Consider the following 19919-nt stretch of genomic DNA (forward strand, 5'->3'; position numbering starts at 1 on the left):
ACATCTATAAACAGGGATGATGACAGGATTAGCCTTGTCTTGTTTTGTGGTGGCAATTAAATGAGTCAGTATGCATGGAGCACTTGGAACAGTGCCTGGGACATGCTATGTGCTTAATTGGTATTAATTATCATTGTAGGGGAGGGCATGCAAGTTCCCTAAGGGCCATGAGAAGACCCACTTGAGACAGTGAACAATAGAAAACCTAATGCGCCAGTTCGTACACAAAATCTGCTCTGTTCATTTATTTTACTCAGCAGCTATTTATTGAGACCTAATATGTGCCAGGCACTTGTTAGACACAGAAAATACAGATGTGGGAATCAATCCTTTAGCCCTTGCCCTTGTGAGCTCACGGTCTAGCTGTATGTCCACTCACGGACTCTGTGGGTATGAGATGCCACCACTCGTGGCGTGGGGTGCTGCACACTGGCCGGCCTGCAGGAAGGCTCCGGGAATTATTCACCGTTGTTCTCTCTTCAGTTAGGCTCCTCAAGGACGTCCTTGATTCACTTCCCACTTAAGACTCCAGAATCAGCCACTCACCAAAATCCTAGGTCAATTTTACCCCCTTGGCTCTCTGAGATGCCACCCCCATTTCTCTGCTTCTACTTCCCACTATAGAATGTTGCTCCCTGAACCACAGTGAGCAGGCTTCCCAGACCCAGTTCCAGCGTGGGGCCAGGGGATGGGGGTTCCCCTCACACCAACAAACGATCTTGGACACCAGCAGTGTGTTCAAGAATCCCTCTCAATTGTGATGCTATCTACTTGGAGATAGCATTAGATTCCGCAGGTTAAGGCTTCAGTCCTATAAGACTGTCCCCCCCACCAGTCCCCCATACACACTTCAGGTATAAGTAGCAAGCCCGGGCTCTTACCTGTGTATCTGGCCAACTGGCTAGAGATTGGAAGTTCCAATGAACCCCTCCTTGGGTTCAATCAGTTTGCTAGAACAGCTCACAGAACTCAGGAAAACCTGTTTACTCGCTAGATTACCAATTTATTTCAAAGACTATTAAAGATACGAATCAATAGCCAGATAAAGAGATACACAGGGCGAGGTCCTGAACAAAGGCGCTCTGTCTCTGCGGAGCTTGGGACCAGTATGGTGGCACATGGAAGGGTTTTGGTTCCCCAGTGAGGAAGCTCTCCGGAAAAAAAGGCCATCAATGAGCTGTCCTGCGATTTTATGGAGGCTTCATTACATAGTCACGATTGACTAAATCATTGGCCACTGACAACTGAACTCAATCTTCAGGCCCTCTTCCCTCCTCAGAAGTAGGGGGGAAAGGGTGGGACTATAAGTTCCAAACCTCTAATCACCTGGCAACCAGACCCCACCCTTGAGTGGGGTACAAAAGCCACCTCATTAAAATAACAAAAGACTTTATCACTCTTAACACATAGGAACTTCCAAGGGTTTTGGGAGCTGTAAGCCAGGAACTCTGGATGAAGACCAAATACCTTATAAATCACAATATGCTTGTGTTACTGTAGGCAGAAAGAATAGGGCTGCATGTAGAGAGGGGGAGGAAAGGAAGGAGATGAGGTCATCCTTAACAAAAAGTACCAGACCAGCCAGACTGGATTTTGGTGGCTTGGAGCAGATCTAGGACAGCATCTTGCACCTCAGGGGTGAATTTTATTATAATGGATTATAATATTATTAGCACTGTGGTTAGGGAAAGTGTCCACCCCATGTTGCCATGACAGTTCTGACCAAGCCAAATAAGGATGAAAATCTCTCCTCTTGACAGGAAGGAGTGGTCATCGAGGACCCGCCTAGGAACGTGTATAACGCCACGCCTAAGTTTTGAATATTTCACGCCTTCATTTTTAGTGTACTTCCTAGTACAATCACCCATTCTGGGCCACTGAGCATATTCTGCTTCCCTGAGACCTGAGTTGGCCATCAGTAGCACTCTCTCCGTCTTCTCTACCTCAAAATCACCTCAGACTGCAAGCCCATACTCATCTGTCTATTGGCCTAAGTGGAAAGAGAGAGCCAGTGACTGGAGCAGCCTGTGTCACTTCCAAAGCCAATCTCTGTGTTTGCATCCCCACCTGGCCTCCCACCCCCTCCAGTTCTGACTCCCCTAGGCACCTCTTTCCACAGTTCTAGCTTCCTCAGGGTCTGTCCACTGCCTCCTTTCTCAATACATATAAAATGCACAGATTCATTCATTCAGTCATTCATTTTTTCCCCCCACAAATACCAATTAAGTGCTAATATGTGCTAAGTGATAAGCACTCTTCTAGGTTCTGGATACAGACAGCACAGTGAAGACAATAAAATCTGTCCTCTCATGTCGCTTACACTCTAGTGTAGAGAGCTGGACAGGAAACAAATAATGTAGCATGTCGAATGGTGATGGATACACGAAGCTGGAAGCACCCAAGGGGCGCTGGGCCTGGGTGCACTGCAGAGGAAGTACGGAGGGCAGGAGGGAGGCAGGCCACGCCTTGGAAGGGCCCCTATGGGTCAGGCTGCTTTAAAATGCTGAGGAAAAAGCTGCTAAGGGTCTTACCGCTCAGTCAATTTGTGGAGAAGCTCCCTGGTTCTGCTGCTGCACATACAACAGTCTGGATATCGTTCCCACTGTGCTCCCGGGCCTGGCATGTGCTGTAACTCCAAGGAGCCTGCTGCATCCGGCCTTACGCTCTCAGTCGGTCTGGTTGATAATGCAGTTCAACAGCGTGTCCAAAAGAAATGATTCCATCTCTTGCCTGTGAACAGGGAGCAGAGGAATGCCTTGGCTCCTGGCTCTACTGCGTGTTTTGGCAAACGAACACAAGAAAGGCTTCAGCATGGTCCTTCCAGCCTATCTCGTTATCTAAGCCCAGGTAAAGAGGAATTCGGGAGAGGATCTGACTGAGTTATAAATACAATTCTTTCCAACAACTGATTAAAAGACCATCCAGGCTAGAAAAATAACTCTTTGATTCATTCTCATACTGAAGTTATAAAAGTATTAAACTTTTATAATTTACAGGGCACTTTCATATACTTAATCTCACTGGATATTCAACATATTACATGGCACAAAATCTGTTATAATTTATTTATCATCGAGCCACATATATTTTCCAGTTAGCATGGCGGTATACATTCTTTGCAAAAAAAAAAAAAAAAATTAAGGTGTGTTTTGTTTGCTTTTATAGCTAGTTAAGAATTATTTAAAATTACACTAGAATTTTCCTATCTTGAAAAACTTAAGGTCCTGGAATGGAGAGCTTTACATTCCAAATGAATTAATAATGGGCTTCACACAACATTCCCAGCAGAGATGCCCTAGCATTCCAATGTTCATGTTCCTTATGCTTGGAATGTGTAATTCCTCTATGAGCTACACTCTGCTGTGTGCAACTTCTATTTTGGGGCTAAGTTGTTTCTTTATATAGAAACCAGTGCCCTTGTCAAATCAAATGAGTACGTGAGTCATTTGTGCATTTCCTAAAAACCATCGCATCAGATTTTCCTTATCTGCTATCCATTTTTTTTAATCAGAAGGAAAATGCATTAACAATGCATATATCTTGGTGAAATGCCTAAACTTTCATAGACTACTGTTACAATGAAATGTTTCTTGGTAGTGACTGAATTTCATACTTGTCTAAGGAATAATCACATTACCATTTGCATTTTCACCAACCAAGTAACTTAGGTACCTCTGCTAACTTGGAGCTCCACTTCTATAGTTCGTATTATGACCGGTGATCTTTTAGACACAACTTACTGAATGGTCTGAGACAGTGGTGCTAATTAGGGCTTAGAAGGTATTTAATGGTTACTATAATTTTGAAAGACAGAGGAAGCAATGAAAATCAGTGGTTTGGGCCCCAAACAAGACTTAATTCCTCACTTTCCCGGTGATTTGGGGAATGGAGGGAGGTGAAGCTTGTTCTTTCCTCTATCCTAGATGGATGTTCATAAAGTTTTGATTTCCTTTTAGCTTAGTACATTACGCTAAGGAGCTGAGGCTGTGGGGAGGGGCTTTGCCATCTGTGCAAAGACAAATAAGGATGGCTAAAGGGTCCTTAAGTGAACTTTTAGGCACCCCCAGGGGAAGTTAGAGGGCAAATAGTAGGTGTGTCCAATCTACTTAGGAATTTGAGACCAAAGGTTCTGTTAAACAATTGGCTCAATTGTCTGAATCTTTCTGAACTTTTTCTGCTTGCGTATATCTCCTGATCACAGTGTCTTGTCAAATATCCCAAGAGCACTCATTCCTAGAAGATCTGAAGAGCATTAGCACTGTCTAGCTGCAAGATCGTTAGACCTTTCATTTAACTAAGGGAACTCCTAACAATGGCTTTATTAATAATGCAGCAATGTCCGTTCCTAACACTGATCAATGTTCTAAAAGGCTTTGGGGAAATGGGCAGTGTGAGTTTTTCTACTCTCAATAAAAACACAGTGGAAATTCACTAGTTGTTCCAAGTAATGTTGAAAATGTGCATTTATTCTGAGTTTTTGTCATCAGATTGCTTATCAAATAGGTGTTCTATGTTCCCAGAAAAATGGGCTTGGGCCATTAAGACTTGAATCATTGAGAAGAGGGGGAAAAAAAATCTCAGATTTTGCCCTGAATGAGAAAGAGAATTATTTTCACCTTTTCTTTTACCTTCAGTTTATATATTACATTGAAATAGAGAAAGAGGGTAAAGAAAACCTTCCAGAATAAGACAGATAAAATCTGATAGAGTAGCAAGGGACTATAATTGTAGAACACTAGTCCTTCTTTCTCCCTAAGTGTGGAAAGGGGGAAATGTGGGCCATTTGCTACCATAGAAACCAAGCAAGGTATGTGGGAGGGGGAGGGAAGCCCATTAGAGGAACGTGAAGATCTTACTTTTTTCAAAGTTAAAGTGTTCTAGTCAATATGTGATCTTTCTACTGGCGGGGGGAGGGGGGGTGTCCTTTTTATTTAAATGAGTTCCAATCTGCCTTCTCTATTACTTTGCCTTTTGAACCTAGTGATTCTGTCAGTCCAGCCTCTACTTTAAGGAAGGTTGACAATGAAAAAAAAGAATCATTGAGCACCCACTGTGTACCAGGAAAAGCTCTCTGTAATGGAATGCACAGAACTTCAAGACATCTAATAAACATAGCATAAAGCCACTGGATGAAAACCCTCTATCCTACTTAGTTATATCTGCCCCTATTTCCATACTCAGAGATCTCTTGGAAAAACAAGCAGCTCAAAATGAATTCCTTCTCCTCTTTAATTCAGTGGCTGTTTCTGAGCCATGGTTCTATTTGATTTTTAAAACTGAATCTTAAAAATACTTATTGCAAGCCACCCTCAATACAGATGCAGGAAGCATATCTCCCGTGTGTGCTGTTCCTTTACAATTCCATGTCACAGGCAGCCACCTTTCCTTTCCCCTTACCAGTCCTTCAGGTCTTTCCAAATGACCATGAAAGGCAAAGGAGCAATGGGTCAGGTGTTTGGAAAGCTGGTGAGTACAATAGTTGCTTTCTGGAAAGAGGCTGTAGGAGAAAAGATACCAGCTCAGTGTAAGTGTGCCGCTCTGGATGGTAGGGAGTGCTCATCACTGGAAGTATTCCAGATTAAGTTGGACAATTTCTCAGTAGAAACATGGTAAGAGGGAGTTGGATAATATTCCTTTTAAAAAACAGACTATTTTTTTTAGCAGTTTTACATTCACAGCTAAATTTAGCAAAAGGTACAGATTTCTCATACAGGCCCCAACCTCCCCTCTCCCCCCTGCCCACAAACACACACACACACAGCCTCCTGCATGATTACCATCCCCCACTAGAGTAGTACATTTGTTTCAATTGATGGACCTACTGTGACATGTCACCCAAATTCTAGTCTACTAGGGTTCACTCTTGGTCTTGTATATTCTGTGGGTTTTAGACAGATGTATAATGACATGTATCCACCATTATGATATTATACAGAGTAATTTCACTGCCCTAAAATCCTGTTTTACTTGTTCATTCTCCCTACCCCGACCCTGGCAACTACTCATCTGTTTACTGTCTTCTTAGTTTTCCTTTTCCAGAATGTCATATAGCTGGAATCAGACACTATGTAGTCTTTTCAGGTTGGCTTCTTTCACTTAGTCACATGCATTTAAGATTCCTCCAAGTCTTTTCATGGCTTGATAGATCATTCCTTTCTAGTCTGCATAGTATTCCATTGTCTGATGTACTAGTATTTTTTTCAATTGTGTGTTTGTTTCTATAGATTGCAGGATAGCACTGATAGGGACAGAGGTGAAACAAACAGGAAGGGACAGCCTGACAGCTGTGATTTGCAGTGAAGGAGGAATGGCTGAGCTTCGAGGCTCTGAATGAGGGACATTGCTGATACTAGGGGTTAGACGTAGTATGGCTAGTTCAGGGACCACAACTCCACACAAACAGGTGGGTGTATGGATTTGTTCAGTACAAGTGACAGAGAGCTAACCCAAACCAGCTTAATCTAAAAAGTGACTATGTTGACTCCTAACTGGGAATTTCAAGGGGTAAGTCTGGATTTTCAGGCATAACTGAATAGAGGACTGAAAAGATGCCATCGGGCCCTGGCTCTCTGCTTCTCAGGTTTGCTCTCTTCTGAGTCAGCTTCATTCTGAGGCATGCTATCCCACCAGGTGGCAACATGGCTACTGGGAGTCCCAGGCTCACTTTCTACCAGCTGATTGACACGAGTGTGTTAACAACCCTTTTCTCAGCAAAACTCTCCACTGTCAGCCCTGAATTTCATTGGGCCAGCCCTGAAAGAATACCTGTGGTTTATTGGTACTCATCCTTGAAATTAGGAATTAGTATCACCCTACCACCACCACTTGAGCAATATAAATGGGGCTGGGGAGGTTTCCAAAGGAAAACTGGGGTGCTGTTCCTAAAGAATGGAAAAGGATTCCGAGAAAGTAAAATCAATAAATGCTCCCTGTGCCAGACTATAGGAAAACAGTTCAAAAGAGCAGGGATGAGTGTTGATACATATTATATGAAAAATAACGAAAATGGTGGTCTTGAACAGTAGTCTCAAAGCAATTAATTGGAAAAGAAACTCATTATATACACTCTATTATAAGTGGTTATTAGGTGTCTAATGGGTGCGATCTCTCCTTTTCTTGGGACTATGTTCTTTGGGATGCTGGAGAAATACAGAGGAAACACTCAGCTTCATTCCCATTTCTAGTGTGTCTTCATGTATGGCTGAGACTAGAAAGCCAAACACATTTCTGAGACTCCCTTGAAGTAGGGTAACGGATACAAACTAATTTCATTAGCTAGATGTATTCAGATAAGATTCGCAAGGCAGAAGCTGGGAGGATGCCATCTTTCTGTGGCTTGGTTGCTTTCTGCTGCCAGGCTTCACCGTGGAGATACTGGGCTTTTCTCTCATGTCCAGCCTCTAGCTTCGTGGATTCGGAAAGGCAGTAGCAATGGTAGCAGTGGAGATCTCCTGATTTCCCATCTTGATTATGGGAGAGGTAGCGGTGCCCTAAGTGGGCCAGTTCTGCAGCTCTGGGAGTCATTTCTGCAGACCCAGCCTAGAGACCACCATTCTAACCCTTCTGACAACATTGAAAGCAGGTAATTCCCTGTATTAACCAATTTTCTGTTTAAAATAGCAGAAAAGCTGTCTGTTTACTGGATCTAAACCGGCAGGATTGACAAAAGTCTCAAAAAAAAGAAAAATCTGGTTCTTGCCGGAGGCCTGGATGCTCACAGGGGGCTGATTTGGGAGAAACTCTTGGTGACATGGACAGAGGGGAAGCTCATTTGGCTTCCATGGGGCATGACCCCATGGAAGAAGGGACCACACAATTTCTTATTTCCTTGATACGTGTGCCCCTCAGAAACCACCAGGGCTCTTCCCTCTGTCCACCCATTGGGAACTATTCTGTTCTTTGAATTCATTCTCTCAAGGTGAGGCCTTTGCTTTCATTTACAATCCACAAATATTTACAGAATACCTACCAGCAAATGCTATATCCTCGGCAAACTAACCCACTTCAGTTCACCCTCTCTGCCTGCAAGGCCCCCGCTTCATACTTGCACATGTGTGCATGCACACACACACACACACATGCACATACACAATTCATGCACACAACACACAAAGTTTTCAACCACTCAAACTTTTACACATTCTTCCATGACTCCCAGAATCTAGGTTTTTAGTCCTACCATGTAATCCTATAGCTCCTGAATTTCTCCTATCAAAGCATTTTCTTATACTATATTGAAATTGCTCATTCATTTCTCTGTTTCCCATGCTAAATGTTAACTGCAGTGGTGATGGCAAAGACCGTGTCTGTCTTGTTTCCCAGTACAGACTCAGGACCCAGCATAGTGCCTGGTATACCCATGGCCAGACATTCAATAAATATTTATTGAATTTATATTCTAGTATACTAAGGAATTCCAGAAACTGGATTGTCTCTGGAAGCTCTCAGATCTAAGATCAGCTTTAAAGATCAAAGGAGGTGACAGAAACTACAGATGCTGAGGCAAAATCGGAACTTGGCAAAGTATTTCTTTCCTCCTCAAGTTTCTCATATTTTAGCCCCACCCCCACCCCATCTCCTTTAGCTTAACAAAAAAAAAAAAGGAGGGGGGGAAGAGAGAGAGAGAGAGCATGCACACAGTTCAAACCATTTTGTAGCACTGCATCATAGGGGACCATCATATTGTGAACATTCTGGCCATTTTCTACGTTATTCATCCTTTCCAGATTTTGGCTCTGTCCTTTATAGGACATTTGACCTTGGAGGAATTTTTAACCTGAGACTTTTTCTCATTTATAAAATGGAGTGAATTACAGATGGCCACAAATTCTTTGACACTGTTCCTATCTAAAGGCGTGATATATGTCCCTGCCACTTGCCCTTTAATTTGGGTGGGCTCTGTGACTGACCAAAAGAATATAGCAGAAGTGATGCTGTGTCAATTTCCCTGCGGGAGCCTTAAAAGATTGGCAGCTTCTGCTTCCTGTCTTAGAATAGTCACTCTAAGGCAGGGGTGTCCAAACTGCGGCCCGCGGGCCAACTGCAGCCTGCGATCCATTTTTTATTGGCCCGCAGCAAATTCCAAAAATATATTTAGTTTACTTAAATAAACCAGGTGAGGCAATACGTACTTCACCTCGAGTGAGTGACCCAGCTGTTTGTGTATTTTACCGAATATGGGCCTTGGTGAAAAATGCTGAAAAAAGTTTGGACACCCCTGCTCTAAGGGAAGCCACCTGCCATGGTATGAGGGAGCCTGACTGCAACGACGTAAGAGACTCCAAGCAAGAACTGCCCTGCTGAGCACAGTCAACCCACAGAGCTGTGAACCACAAAGCAGTGATGCACAGCAGCCATAGATAATGCAACTGGAAGTAATGATAATATCTACCACATAGGATTGTCACAAAGGTAAAACGAGATTTTTGTCTGCTAAATTCTTAGCCAACAGCCTGGAATAAAACAAGCGTTCAATATATTTATAAATTCTCCTTCTCCTTCCTTTTTATTAAGTCTATGAATTTCCAAGGGTAACTCTCAGTGTTACCATTTTAAGGCAGGGTGGGGTGGAGGTAGGCTATTTGTTAGATGTTTGGAATTTGAATAGCTCCCTTTTCTTTTCTCCGTCTTTCTCCTGTTTCTTTTCTGTGTTTTTTAAAGCACAGATAGATCACAGAAAAATCATAGGCTTGGTGCAGGCTCACGGAAATAAAAATCAAGTCCCAGAAGCTAAAATCATTCAAAGCAAAATTCCCCTTGACAACTTTTGTGGTGTGTGTGAGTATAAAAAGCAGTTAAACAAAAACTTTAAACTACATAATTATTTTACCATGTAAACATGATAGAATTACAGACTTTGGCGGGGGGGTGGTGGCGCAGGTTAAAAAGTACATGGTTACCTGTAATTATAATCTTGTTACATTTGATTTTATAGAACACCAAAATTTGAGTTTGATTCAAACCACGCAGAAAGACACGGTGCATGTTAGAAATGCTTTTTTTTTCTGACTCAAATAGCTGAATTAATTTCATTCTTGTGATCTCCCTAGAAGTCAACTTTTTATTATGTTTGCTATAGTTGTGTTTTGCTAAGTATGTTGCCCATCCTAGAAAACTTGCTACCAAGGCAGTTTGAGATAACCTTTCTATTTCTGCCTTGAATTCCTGCAAATGCCTAAACTGTGATAGGCAAGAGGGTTCATCTCAGTCTGGGACAGCATAATACATTCTGTCAAATACCTCGTCAATTAAGTCAAGGGTAGAAGGGGGAATCAAACTAGATGTTTGACATGTGTAGATAAGGGAACTGTTTTATTTTACTTTGACATTTCAACCTTTATTATGGGTTTGGACACACAGCTACAATGTTTGTTGTCAAATGAACAACAAACATTAGAAGGGTGGGGAGGACAGGGGTGGGATGGAGGTGGTCAGTCTGAGTGTCTGGTGACATTTTGTAGTCACTTCCAGCTACAGAATGTTGCTTGGATGGGGAATTTAGCCTACCATTGAAGACATCTTTCCCTGATGATATAAGGGGCAGGAACCTCGGATTTTGTAAGTGCAAGCACACCTCTTCCTTGGCCACAAGTCACTTTACTAACCTTGCCATCCTTATGACCACAGACGAAGTTCAAACTGTCGGGTTTCTGCCTCCCAATGTAGTCGGTATCCAGACACAGCTGGGGTAACTGTTTCTTTCCATTTTCCCAGCTCTTGGAGGAGGTGTGACTGTGTTTGAGGCGCCAGAAAGCTTGTTCTATAATTACTTCTTGATTTGCCTCTGGGTGTGCTGTACATGCACCCGACCATACGTGCGTTCACGTGAGCTTGTCAGAGGGTGAGTGATCCGCCAGCCTGTACAACCCTGCAGACAGGAGCCAGAGAATGTGGGTCAAAGACAGATGGGCGACATTATTTTGCCCCGAAGTCCAAGGTCACATTTTAGGGGAGTGGTTATTGGGTCTTTGTTACTGATTGTCATTATAGCCTAATCTATGATTCAGGATGCCACCCCCGATGCACCCAAGTCCGTGCACTCACTCCCCCAATTAATGAGACAGGCACGAGGCCTGGCAGCAGGACCCACACTCCCGCCCCCCAGCTCTCATAAACCTACGCGGCCCCACCTCCCTGGCGCAGTTTCCCTCAGGGTGGGCGGGGTTGGGGCCCAGAGGTCAGTCGGCTGCAGGGAATGGGCGGTTGGGCTTGGCACCGGAGCGGGGCCAGATGGCCCGGATGCGCTCTCGGGAGGCCAGGGCCGCGTCCGCCCGGGCAGACAGGGCGACAGGCATAGCCCATGTCCTCCCCAAGCCCGAGCCCGGCTTCCCGGAACCCGAGGCGCCCCCAACCCCTCAGCCACATCATGTGCCCCGTGCCGGCGCAGCGGGCCCCGCGCCCGCCATTGGCTGAGCTGTCCGCTCAGGCCCACACCTTGGCTTCCTCGCTCCCGCTGCCCCATTTTACCCGAGCCTCACGGAGGCCCGCACTGGCTCCCGGCTCCCCCAGGGGCACGGCGCGCGCGGCGCGGCGCGGCGCCGGGGGCGTGGCCGTAGGCAGGGCGCCCCGGGATTGGCCTCGGAAGCCAAGGGGCGGGACCGACCCCGGAGAAAACAGCGCGCGCGCAGCCCGGGTGCAGTCCCAGCCCGGAGTCTGAGGCGGCTCACACCGTACGCTGCGCCTACTCCGATGCTTTTTGTTGTTTTTCTTTCTACTGCGGAGCCGCTCGGCCAAGTCCTCCTGCCCGCTCCAGTGCAGCGCGAGCCTCTTCCGGCCCCGCAGCTCCCGTCCCGCACGGTGCAGCCCCGGCCGGAGCGGCGATGCGCCTCATTCAGAACATGTGCACCATAGCCGAGTACCCTGCTCCGGGCAGCGCCGCCGCCGCCGATTACTGTCTGGGGGCGGCGGGCCGCCGCCTGGTCAAGATCGCCGTGGTCGGGGCCAGCGGCGTGGGCAAGACCGGTGAGTCCTCGCACTCGGGCGAGAATCCGCTTATCTCCGGGGCTAGACGTGGGCGGCCCCTACTGGGAGTTGCGGATATACGAGGCGTGGGGGTGAGGTGGGAGCTGCCGCTGGACTGCCCACTGTCTCCTGTTAATCCGCTGCCCCTCGGGAGGGACCTTAGCCGGCAACGTTTCCAACCCCCTCGGTTTCCAGATGATGGAAACTGAGGTCCAGAATGGCCAGGCGACCTTCTCAGTTCCACCAACACAACTGGGATTAGAACTTTGGGGTTTTTGAACCTCTGGCAGTGTCTGGCCCAGAAAGGGAATTTAATGAACGTAAACCCTCCTAGAAGGCTTTAAGGTTAGGAAAGACATTTGTCTGCTGGAAGGTTAGGTGTGGCTTAGCCAGGCCCAGAGGAGGAGGGGGGTGGGCTAAATGGCCCTTCCAGCTGGACAGAGCCGTAATTCACTGTGCTTTCGATGCCTTCTAGCCCCATCTCCGTGTGTCTGGAAGAAGGGTCAAAAAGCTGGGGGGTAGGAATTTCACTTGTGGCTGGCTGGCTTTCTGTGGGAGAGTTGTTTCCCAGGCTTGGGGAGGAGTGGAGACCACTCTAACTTATAGTGCCAGGTTTAAAACTCTTTCCTTTTTCTTTTCTGACCCGCAGCTCTGGTGGTCCGGTTTCTCACCAAACGATTCATTGGTGACTATGAAAGGAATGCAGGTGAGGAAACACATTTGAGGAAAATGCCATCAGCTTGCACCAGTACTGCTGTTCCCGTTTTTCAGTGTTTCCTAGGCTGGTTCCTTCAGAGTGACAGTCAGCATCAGGATCTTGGCCACCTCCAACTTTGCTTGCCCCCTCCCATGCCCTCCCCCCATAACTGCCATCTGGCCTCATTCCATTCCAAGCCCATTCATCATTTTATCAAGTGCCTGAAAGTATTCCCCTTGGTATGTTTTAACTATAGGGACCCCAGTGGGAAGCACCCTTTGTACTCAAGAGCCTCTCCCTTCAAAACACTCCTGCAAAAGTCATAAAAAAAAAAAAAAAAAAAAAAGATGGCCAGCTTCTCTCTCCACCCCTCTCCTTCTCTGCTGGCGGCCTTTCAGAGGTGACCTTTTAAAGCAAAGGCCAAAGGAGAGTAGTTGTAAACCTAAAGTTCTCTTTTCTTAACAAAGAAAAACAACTAGATGATAGAATTTTAGGAGAGTTCCTGAATAAATAAGAGGACACTATTTCAATCCCTGTGATTAAGATTAGCCACTGGGGAGGCTTAAGGGCTTTCAACCTATGTTCTGTTAGCAAATTGTTTCATTCCTTAGACCATATGAAGTACCTACAGGGGATTATTTGAAATGCACTATATAAACCATCCCAAGATAAGGCATGGAAGCCTTCTACTTTGATGTAGAGTTGGCTATCATTATGTCACATTTTTATTTCAATTGGTAATGTTGGCTGTATATTTGCTAACAATATTTGCCTACAAAACCATTGTATTTAATAGCTAAAATATAAATTTATGTCAGAATGGTAAAGTACTAAAATAAAACAGAAATCCCACACATGGTGAACAAGAAAACTTGTTTCAAGGAAATACTCTAAACATGGAAGCTCCATTTAAAATGAGACAAATCAGTTTCTGAAAACTTGCAAACACTATCCTGGTGTTAATCCACTGATATGGGGTTAAAATTACAGTTGTTAAAAAAAAAAAAATCTGAATTTAAACCCACTAACTAGGATAAATTATAGCTTATTTTTGTGCATTGGTTCAGGTTATATTTTCTTTCTAAGTTAAAAAAAAAATGCCATTATGTTTTAAAAGTTGTACAAGAAGAATGAACATAATCTCTTTTTTCTTTCATAGGTAATCTCTACACCAGACAAGTCCAAATAGAAGGTGAAACCCTGGCTATTCAGGTTCAAGACACTCCAGGTATTCAGGTAAGAAGCTCTGAGATATGTGACCAGGTCATTGGGGAATCTGCCTGGCTGTAGAATTGTCCAGTTGTTCTCAAAGTACTTCATGCTAAAGGAGGAGAGAAATTTGGGGAGTCAAGTCGAGGCTTTTACACGTGGTTTGACTCTTCAATAGTATCTGGCTATTGGTCAGTCTTAGCCTGGCTTAATCTGAGAGATTTGGTGGAGGAGCAGAAATCTTTTCTTAGGAGGATTCTACCCAGCAGGAAAGACCAAATCAAACACACTTGGAATTGGCCAAGGTTTCCTTACTATGGTTGTAAAGGTCAGTTTTTATATTTGTGTTTTCAGCATTAAAAATCAAACATGTAGGATAGTCTTCAAATACTTGGAATCACTTTTTATTGTGGAAAGTTACTCTATAGAGCCACACTAGTGTGTATGTGTTGGGGTTTTTTTTTCCCTCTTGAACTGGGCAGTTATCCAGGTTTAAATGCTTCCAGCTCCTATCTTTACTTCCCCAGACTTACTGTCTAGCCAGTTAATTTCCCATTTTATGCACTACAAAGTCTCTCTGCATGGAGTTCTCTGCAGGTCAATTTTCCACTTGAGTGTGGTGAGCTGCACTGTTATTTATTCCAACTCCGTGCAGCTGGATCAACATATTGTCAAGAAAGCTGAAGTGTGTGGGGATATAACTTGTTTATGGCCTGCAACCTGGCATTACTGTCAAGGGCTCTTTTGAATTCGCCGTGCAGCCAAGCCAGGGCTCTTTTTGGCACTCACCCGTTCACCTTGCTGTCACCCCTCTTTCAGGTCCACGAGAACGGCTTGAGCTGCAACGAACAGCTGAATAGGTGCATTCGCTGGGCAGACGCTGTGGTGATTGTTTTCTCCATCACTGACCACAAGAGCTATGAACTCATTGGTCAGCTCCACCAGCACGTCCAGCAGCTACACCTGGGCACTCGGCTGCCCGTGGTGGTCGTGGCTAACAAAGCTGACCTGTTGCACGTCAAACAAGTGGACCCTCAGCTCGGACTGCAGCTGGCCAGCATGCTGGGTTGCTCGTTCTATGAAGTGTCTGTCAGTGAAAATTACAATGACGTCTACAACGCTTTCCATGTCCTGTGCAAAGAAGTGAGTCACAAACAGCCGCCCAGCAGCACGCCAGAGAAGCGAAGAACCTCCCTCATCCCCAGGCCCAAGTCGCCCAACATGCAGGACCTGAAGAGGAGGTTCAAGCAAGCTCTTTCTGCCAAAGTGAGAACTGTCACTTCCGTCTGAAGCAGGGGCACTTGGTCACGGGGGTTTGGTCTTCCCAGCAAGAGAGCCCAAGGCTCTTCCAGTGCAGGAACATTGAATGCTGGCAGTAATTCATGGTTCCAGAAAGGGCTGTAGCAGAGCGGCCAGGAGGGCCTATGGAACTGGTGCAGAGAAGGAAGCGTTGTTCTGAGCAGGGGTACAAAACCGATGAGCTTGAGTGAGCCCACCGCGCTGCTCTCTGAAGATGTACTGTGTCTTTTCCTATGGAGTGGGAAAGGGCCATAGTCGATTTTGATTTTGTTCTTAACTACCTTGTAAATGACAGCCAGTTGTAGTTTCACCAAATATATTGATGTGATTTACAATGGGAATGAAAGAACAGATTAAGCTCTCACAGACTTTTTTTCCCCCCTTCTTTTCCTTCTCCCCACTCCCCCACCCTTAAAAAGAAGAAAGAATTGCTTTTCTCTTACAAGTAAGATTTGCGTCTCTGGAGCACTATTCCTTATAGAATGCCTTTCTAACCGAAGGATATCCTTATTTCTTTTTTAAAGAACAAAGAAGAAAATATTCTCCCATCCTCCCAAAAAAGCATAGAGTTTATGGGCCAAAATGTTGGGTATGCAGACATCTGTAAGCTTATATGGCCTGCAGGAAGGCACTGTTTCCCCCTGACATGGGATGAGGCCGCTTCGTTGGGCTTGTGTTGAGTGGATGACAATTCAAACTCTTCAACCCCAGACTTTGAGTCATTGTGAGACTGTACACTTTTCTTTAACTGTTGCATCAGGTACAGGAAAAAAATGTGTCCATTGATTTTGGAGTGATTTGTGTAAATGGCGCATGGCAATGACATTGGGTTGCTCCGCAGGCCTGGCGGAGTCATGGCTTAAATACAACACTATTTGACAGCAGGTGAACAGATGCAGGGGCTACTGCCAGATTCCCTACACACATGCACTTTAAAAAGCCACTCATGTTTTGGCTTAAATTGTAATTAATTTATTTTATGTACAATAAATCTCCTTTTAAAAGAGCAGATGTCTGACTTGGTCTTTATTGAATCACTCACCTTTTGTCCTTCAGACAAAATATTACTCAGTATCTTGTGCATGTTGAGTCAGGCATTGTGCCTTCCAAGAGTTATCCCTTAAGTGTCACAACCAACCAAAGAGGTGCATTCTGTTACTAGTCCCACTTTGTAGGTGAGGAAACAGGTTTACAAACAAGTTAAGTATCTTATCAAAGGCCACAGACCATGAGTGTTGTAAATTGCAATTGGCTGCTTTATATTCAAGAGTTGTATATCTCCTATTCATTTCCTTCATGATCCCACAGGTAAACCTAAGACAAATGCCTGGCAATGCGTTTTGTGCAGTGAAGACATCTCTCAGCTAAACCTTGAAGATGTTAATACTTCTACACAAGGTTACTGCTTCTCCATACATGCTTGATTTGGCAATCCTCTTTTTTTGGGTATGCTGCTTTCCAACAGTACACTTTATTCTCTCTCACTGTGGAAGTTCGGAGCCTTTGATCTGGGCCATTCAGGAGCCCCTCCCTTGCAGCTCCTGCTACAAGTGTATGTACTGAAACTGCCAGACTGCTCATCTGTGTCCATCTGGGCTCCAGAGACCTTTCATGCAAGCTCAGTGAGTCACCATCTTTATGGGCAAATAGTCACACCTTATATTTCTTTCGAGTAGTGCTTTCACATACCTGATCTCATTTATTCCTCGGGAGAACCCTGTGAGGAGGGTAAAGGAGGTAATACTATTTTACAGATGAGAAAAACAGGTTCCAAGTTTTGAGTGATGTCCTCAAGTTCACACAAGGGACCTGAATCAATGTGTTCTGACTATATTGTTAACTTAAAAAGACCTTTCAAATTGAGAAGGAAACAAGCATTTATTTGACATCAATAAGAATAGCTATTTGGGAATCATTAATTCAGGGCAGAAGCCCAAATAACGTTCCCATGAGGAGACAAAGGCAAAGGGTATTTATGAGAAAGGGGAACAATTTCAGCAATAGAAGGATGGCATTTCTATTGGTGCAGATAACTACATAGTGATGTTAATTCTAAACAATGTCTTTCATTTTCATTCTGGTAGTCAATCAGTCCAATAGTCACCTCGTTAGCTTTGTAAGGAGTTCTCTGGGTAACAAGGGTGCTTAGGCCCAGTTCAAAGCTCATTTTGCTTGGTTTTTAACATTTCAAGTTTTGAGGTATAAGACCTACAAGGCTGTTCCTCTGGTATGGCAGCTCTGGCTCCATTTTAAAGTGGCTCGTTCATATTACTGTTTACAGTATTCACTGTTCTTATTCCTTTGTAACATTTCACATATAAAATACTGCTGCATATGTGGGACCGTGGGACCAAGGGAAGCAGCCAGTATGAATAGTTACTGAGGGCCTGACTTGGTATGGTGCCAGACTTTCAAATCTGTTTTCTCACAGGGTAAATTCCTGCCTGCTTTTGACAGGACTTCTGGTGCTGCCCTTATATATGAGGGGGGGTGGCAATTTTTTACACTTCAAGCCTAACCTAACCTCAGAGAAGGCTGAGTGTCGGGGGCAGGGAGGGCAATGGTGCTAACGTGAGATGCTAAAAATATCTTCATTCAGAGGCAGTGACAAGCATCTCTGAATAGATTCCGCTCATTTTTATTTCTGTTCCTTCTGTGGTTGTATTAATAACGTCCACTGCGGGAGAGGTTGATCTTTGTATACTTAATGGTCTTCTACCCATGTTCTGGAATTAAGGACGATAAAGAATTTCCCTGTGGGCTCTACCTCGCAAAGGTGCTGAGCAGAGCTGTACTGCCGTTTATTACTGGCACACCGCTCCTTCCCCTCTCTTTTCCATCTGCTCCACAAGACATCAGACCTCTCCTGCTCCCTTGTTGAGCTGCCAGCGGCACCTCCTGGCACTTTATGGTTGCCCCACTTATCCACTGTGCTGGACTCAGTTTCTCATACTTCATGGGAAGTTTGGGCTGGAAGGGGTCTGAGAGCTCTGTTCCACCCAGAGGGATGAAGTGGTTTGTTCAAGGCCCCACTGAGCCAGATAGAGAATGTGAGAGAGAGCGAGCGAGCTGGAAACCACCCAAGTCCCAGTTCTGTCCACTGTCTCAGGCTGACTTGACTATTTATAGTTCTAGAATACATCATGTTTTCTTCTCACGAATTTAGCTTCATGTTTCATTACCTTTGCTTCTCTCTTTCATTACTAGGATCTCTTAATCCCTGTTTTTATTTACTTATTTATTTTTAAGATTCCTTTCATTGGCATTTTATAGACATAATTCTTACAACAGACTATGAGGTATCATTTTTCCCATAATTTGCCAAAATCCCATGGCCATAAAGTGGCTGAGTGTGGATTTAGGTGAACCTTTGACTCCGAGCCTGTGTTCTGATAGCCTCCCATGGCACACAGTAAGCATTTACAGTGTTTTTTAAACTTCTGAACCATAACCATGCGGCGCCGAGAAACAGCCCTCTCCCACCTTGGTAGGAAAGCACCATCTTTTCTACCTGGGTAGGGGAAGGCAGGATGTGTGTCAGGGGAGTGGAGAAGGGAAAGGAATTAGACTTTACTGAGCACTTACAATGTGCCAGATTATAAATTATCTCCTTTAATCTTTTAAAGAATACTGTGATGAAGGTAATAGAACCACTTCCATTTTCAAGGTGAGCAAACCGAGGCTGAGAGATTCAATTACCTGCTTAGGGCCACACAGGTAGTAACAATCACTGTTTCTATGTATAGAAAACCTATGTGTCAGGCACTGTGTGAGGTGTTTCTCCACACCAACCTCACCATCCTTTGTTAGTCCCTCTGCAGATATGGAGAAGGGAGGCTCAGAAGAATTCAGTAGCTGGTCCAGCTCCCAAGTGGCAGATTCAGGACGCCAGCCCAGGTCTGTCTGATGCCACAGCCTAGATCCCGGCAGTTGGCAACAGCGTGCCAACCCTGCTCCTCTAAGCAAAGCTCCCTGGGAGCTCTCCTCGACCTGTCTTCCAGACGCTGGCCCTGTCCTGGCCCACGTTCCTCATCCTGCTTTCCTCAACCTCCCTGTTGCTATCTATGGGCTTGTGGCTCCTTCCTGGCCCCAGGCCCGCCTGGCCGCCATGACCACATCTGCTGTTGCCATTAGTTGGCTGCTCACTGGCCTCCAGTCCCAGCTCAGTAATAAAGACATCCAGGCAGGGGTGGGGTCCCGCCCAGCCCACAGCCCGTGTGCCACAGAACTGGATCTGTGTCTGTCATGATGCCTGCTTTTCAAGTTTCCTCCCTGCTGCAAATCAAAAACATTCGAACACTTTGTAGCCTGCCTGCGCGGCGTGGCACAGTGTGGAGCTGGCTAAATCCTCCCACCCATCCCGGCTCCTTGCCCTGCTGGCATCTGCACGCCCAGCGCATTGCCCACCCAGCCGCCCCTAGCTGGGGGCATATTTACAGTGAGCCCTCCATTCTGGTGAAAAATGGGTTTTCGACATTCATCTTACACCCCAAAGAGGGAGAAAACCAATGTGTTTCCTGGATGAATGAACAAACTTGTGGGCAATTCCCTCAAAAATGAACAGTTGGGTATCTCCTGGCCCTGCCTCTGCACTGGTGGGAGAATTGGGTGCCACCCCTCAGGCTCTGCCAATAAGTCAAGACAGGGGCCTCGGGGAATGGCCCGGAGGGCTTTATTTATTATAATAAATAGCCCAGGAAAACTGGTGTTTTCTGCAGTCCTTTTAGAGCCTAAAGAAAGATGTTTCCAGAAA

At 45.2% G+C, this 19919-nt stretch overlaps 1 protein-coding gene and 1 long non-coding RNA gene across 7 annotated transcripts in view; one reads left to right on the plus strand and one right to left on the minus strand.

Annotated features, from left to right (window-relative positions):
- Positions 1-10959, minus strand: part of LOC117021991 (uncharacterized) — a 76556-nt gene extending 65597 nt beyond the window's left edge. For 2 of the 6 annotated variants that reach the window (XR_004422977.1, XR_004422975.1), the window contains exons 1-2: positions 10605-10959; positions 2532-2730 (exon numbers count right to left, since the gene is read on the minus strand). This is a non-coding gene — a long non-coding RNA (uncharacterized LOC117021991). The remainder of the gene's footprint in view (positions 1-2531; positions 2731-10604) is intronic. The other 4 variants (XR_004422978.1, XR_004422976.1, XR_004422979.1 and 1 more) reach the window with 3 other exon arrangements.
- A 661-nt stretch (positions 10960-11620) lies between these two features.
- RASL11B (RAS like family 11 member B) lies at positions 11621-16166 on the plus strand. Its single transcript, XM_033105287.1, has 4 exons — positions 11621-11961; positions 12611-12667; positions 13818-13894; positions 14687-16166. Exons 1-4 carry the CDS (start codon positions 11820-11822, stop codon positions 15155-15157), a joined length of 747 nt encoding a protein of 248 aa, XP_032961178.1. The 5' UTR covers positions 11621-11819; the 3' UTR covers positions 15158-16166.
- Positions 16167-19919: the final 3753 nt, after the last annotated feature.

This window comes from Rhinolophus ferrumequinum, chromosome 5 (assembly GCF_004115265.2).
Source record: "Rhinolophus ferrumequinum isolate MPI-CBG mRhiFer1 chromosome 5, mRhiFer1_v1.p, whole genome shotgun sequence".
In the NCBI taxonomy this organism is placed as follows: domain Eukaryota; kingdom Metazoa; phylum Chordata; class Mammalia; order Chiroptera; family Rhinolophidae; genus Rhinolophus; species Rhinolophus ferrumequinum.